The sequence below is a fragment of the Condylura cristata genome, unplaced genomic scaffold (assembly GCF_000260355.1).
Source record: "Condylura cristata isolate star-nosed mole 26May11 unplaced genomic scaffold, ConCri1.0 scaffold00003, whole genome shotgun sequence".
NCBI classification, from domain to species: domain Eukaryota; kingdom Metazoa; phylum Chordata; class Mammalia; order Eulipotyphla; family Talpidae; genus Condylura; species Condylura cristata.
Window position 1 is genome coordinate 77,815,742 of NW_004567104.1, and position 2,901 is coordinate 77,818,642.

At 71.8% G+C, this 2,901-nt stretch overlaps 1 protein-coding gene across 1 annotated transcript in view; it reads right to left on the reverse strand.

Moving 5' to 3' along the window:
* PRDM15 (PR domain containing 15) overlaps positions 1-2,901 on the reverse strand; it is a 6,518-nt gene that overhangs the window by 2,239 nt on the left and 1,378 nt on the right. The window contains exons 2-4 of the mRNA XM_012731011.1: positions 2,586-2,767; positions 2,358-2,452; positions 2,154-2,241 (exon numbers count right to left, since the gene is read on the reverse strand). Of these exons, the coding sequence (XP_012586465.1) occupies positions 2,154-2,241; positions 2,358-2,452; positions 2,586-2,767 (365 nt within the window). The remainder of the gene's footprint in view (positions 1-2,153; positions 2,242-2,357; positions 2,453-2,585; positions 2,768-2,901) is intronic.

Sequence of the window (2,901 nt, forward strand, 5' to 3'; positions counted from 1 at the left end):
CATGGCCCAAGCCCCCCCACGCGCCCCCCGCACCCCCAGAAACCCCACGCGCTTGCGCTCCAGCAAGCAGCTCCCTGCCGCGCCCTGCGCTTGCTGACACCAGGCTCACGCCCCTCCGCGTGGAGTCTCCGCCAGGCGCCCGTGCCCGCCCCACAGAGCTGCCCCCAAGGAGGCGAAGGCACCCCGCGGTCAGCCCCGGGCACAGGGGAGCCCCTCGCTAAGGCAGCACCAGCGCCAGGGAGGCCCCCGCTCCCGCCGGGGCCACGCAGGGGCTTCTCCCTCCCCGCGCCCCCTGGCTCTGCCCCACCTCCACCCTGGGGAGGCCTCACCGCACCCTGGCACCCCGACAGGGCAGAGCCAGGGGCTGGGCACACCCTGTGGAAGGGCAGGCCCCACTCTCCATGCGCCACCCAAGAGTCCTGGGGCACCACGTCCGGGCTTCCCGATAGGGACGGCTGCAGGGAATGAGGGGTACAGGGAGGGAGGCGGAAAGAAGGGGAAATAGGCAAGGGGGTGGGGAGGCATGGTGGGAAGAGAGACGGGGAGGGGGGACACGGCGGGGGGACACGGGGACTGCGGCTCTGGGTCTTTCCGGAGACAGCAGCGGCGTCGCCTGAGCTCGAGGAGGGTGACGCGGCGTGCTTGGACTTGGGGTCTCTCCTCTGTCCCGCTCTCGGGGCGCTGCCTAGCCCCCTGCTGGGGCGCCTTGCCGGGAGGTGCCTCGGACTCGGGGCGCGCTCAGGCCCCCATGGCTCAGCTTGGGACGGCCTGTCTGGACGGGCAGCCGTCCGCGTGGGGTGGGTGATCTGACTGAGACCGGACTCGGGGATCTCTCTGCCTGCACCGGCCTCCGCGGTGGGGCGCGGTCGCCGGCGCTGGGGAGCCGTCCACAGCCGCTTCGGTGCAAGTTCGATCCCCGCCAGGAGGGACCCCAGGGCGCAGCAGGCCCCCTGTCTCCCACTGCCCCCTCGCCTGCCCTGCTCCCCGCTCTGTCTCTGGGGCGTCCTCTCACCCCTGCACCCCAGCTCTTATATGCATAAATATGTATATTTTTAATTGCTCACAGTAGCAGTCTGCTCCTGTGCGTTTGTGAGCACGGACGGCTGGGCCCCCGGTAGAGCACCCACTCTCGACTGCTTGGGGTCCCGGCCGGGCCAGGCAGGCGACAGCCCGACCAATGAGCTCATCGGGCTGGGCTTGGCTGACACCCCGTCAGGAAAACCTGGGTGGAGCCCCCAGTTCTGGGAGGACACAGGCCAGGCTCGGAATGCAGGTGGCAGCATTCTGGAAGCTTCCAAGGCCACTCCCACACGGTCACAGCCACACTGGAAAGCTCATCAGTCACTCAGCTCAGGGGAGCCAGGCCCGAGGACGGGGCCAGGGCCTCAGAGCCGGACACAGGACCAGGCACGGGGCGATGGCCGTGGACTTGCACCTGCGTGAAGCTGGCCAACGTGGGCACAGGGGCTGATCTCTCGGGGGCCGCTGGGGACGGGGTCACAGGGCAGCGGGCTGACCTCTCGGGGGCCGCTGGGACAGGGTCTACCCAAGGCCAGCTGACTGCCTGGTCAGGTGAGTGCCAATTCCAGGACACAGGGAGCGCCAGGGAACGGTGCATTGGACCCAGAGGTGGGGCCTGGCACAGGGCGACGGGGCCTGGGGAGGGCAGGAGTCCGCAGCCGCCGCTGCCCGCGGGGACCACTGGTAACAGCCCTAGGTGCGCCCCAGATCGCTACTGAAGCGTCCCCAGCGCCCGCTGTCCCGCCTACTTACGGCCTGCGCGGCCGCCCGAGCGCCTACCACCCCTCTCCCCTCAGCTGACGCCTACTTTATCCTGTCCGTCACTCCCGCCATCAGTCACGCGCCTCACCTACTGTGGAACCCACGCCCCGGGGCCGTCAGGCCCCCCACCCGTCACCTCCCACCCAGGCCGACTGGCCGCGCCCACTGGAGACCGGGCTGCGCCGGCCCAGGCCCAAGGCCCCCTCGCCACGCCGGCTGGGGCACCGGTGGCCACTGCGAGAGGCGAAGGCAGCAGGCGCGAGTTGGGGGGGCCGGGGTGCTTTCCCGGACGGCCAGTCGCCGAGCCTCTGTGCAGGAGGGCTGAACCGCACCCGAGCGCCCACGCCCGGCCGGCCGGGGCGGCCGCCCACCTGTCCTGCAGTTGTGGAACTCCAGCGCGCTCTCGATGCGGAAGGTCTTCTCGCAGGTGCCGCAGCGGTACCTGTACTCGCCGTCCACCTGCCGAGGGCAGCGCGTGAGGGCCCCAGGCCAGCCGCGCGTCTCCGGCCCGGGCCGCCCCTCAGGACTCCCGGCCCGCTCGGCCAGGCCCGGGCATCGCCGCCGCCGCCGCCCACCTCGTTCCTGCTGTGCTTGTAGGACACGTGCTGCTTCAGGCTCTCCTTGCGGCTGAACAGCTTCGCGCACTCCTCGCACTTGAACAGCTTGTCCCCTGCGGGCCCCAGGAGGCCGTCAGCCGGGCGGGGCGGGGCAGCCCGATGGGGCGGGGCACCCCGTTGGGGCGGGGCAGGCGGGGCACCCCGTTGGGGCGGGGCAGCCAGGGCCGGCCGGGCGCCCGCACCCACCGTGCGAGCGCACGTGCCGGCTGAGGTTGCTGCTGTTCTGGAAGACCTTGCTGCACACGCTGCACTGGTACACTCGCCGGTGCTCGCCCAGCTGCCGGACCAGCTTCCGCCGCATGCCGTGCCGGCCGCCGAGGATCAAGCTCCTTTTGAGGGTGAGGGCGCCGCTCGCGTGATGCGGGAACCTGGGGCCAGACGGACGGCGGTTGGGCCGCGCGGGGACAGGGCCAGAGGCACCCCGGCTGGGCCTCGGGGTGGGGGGACGCCTGACCCTCGCTGGCGGGGCCCCACGCCGTGTCCACCGGGGAGCTGTGTCCAG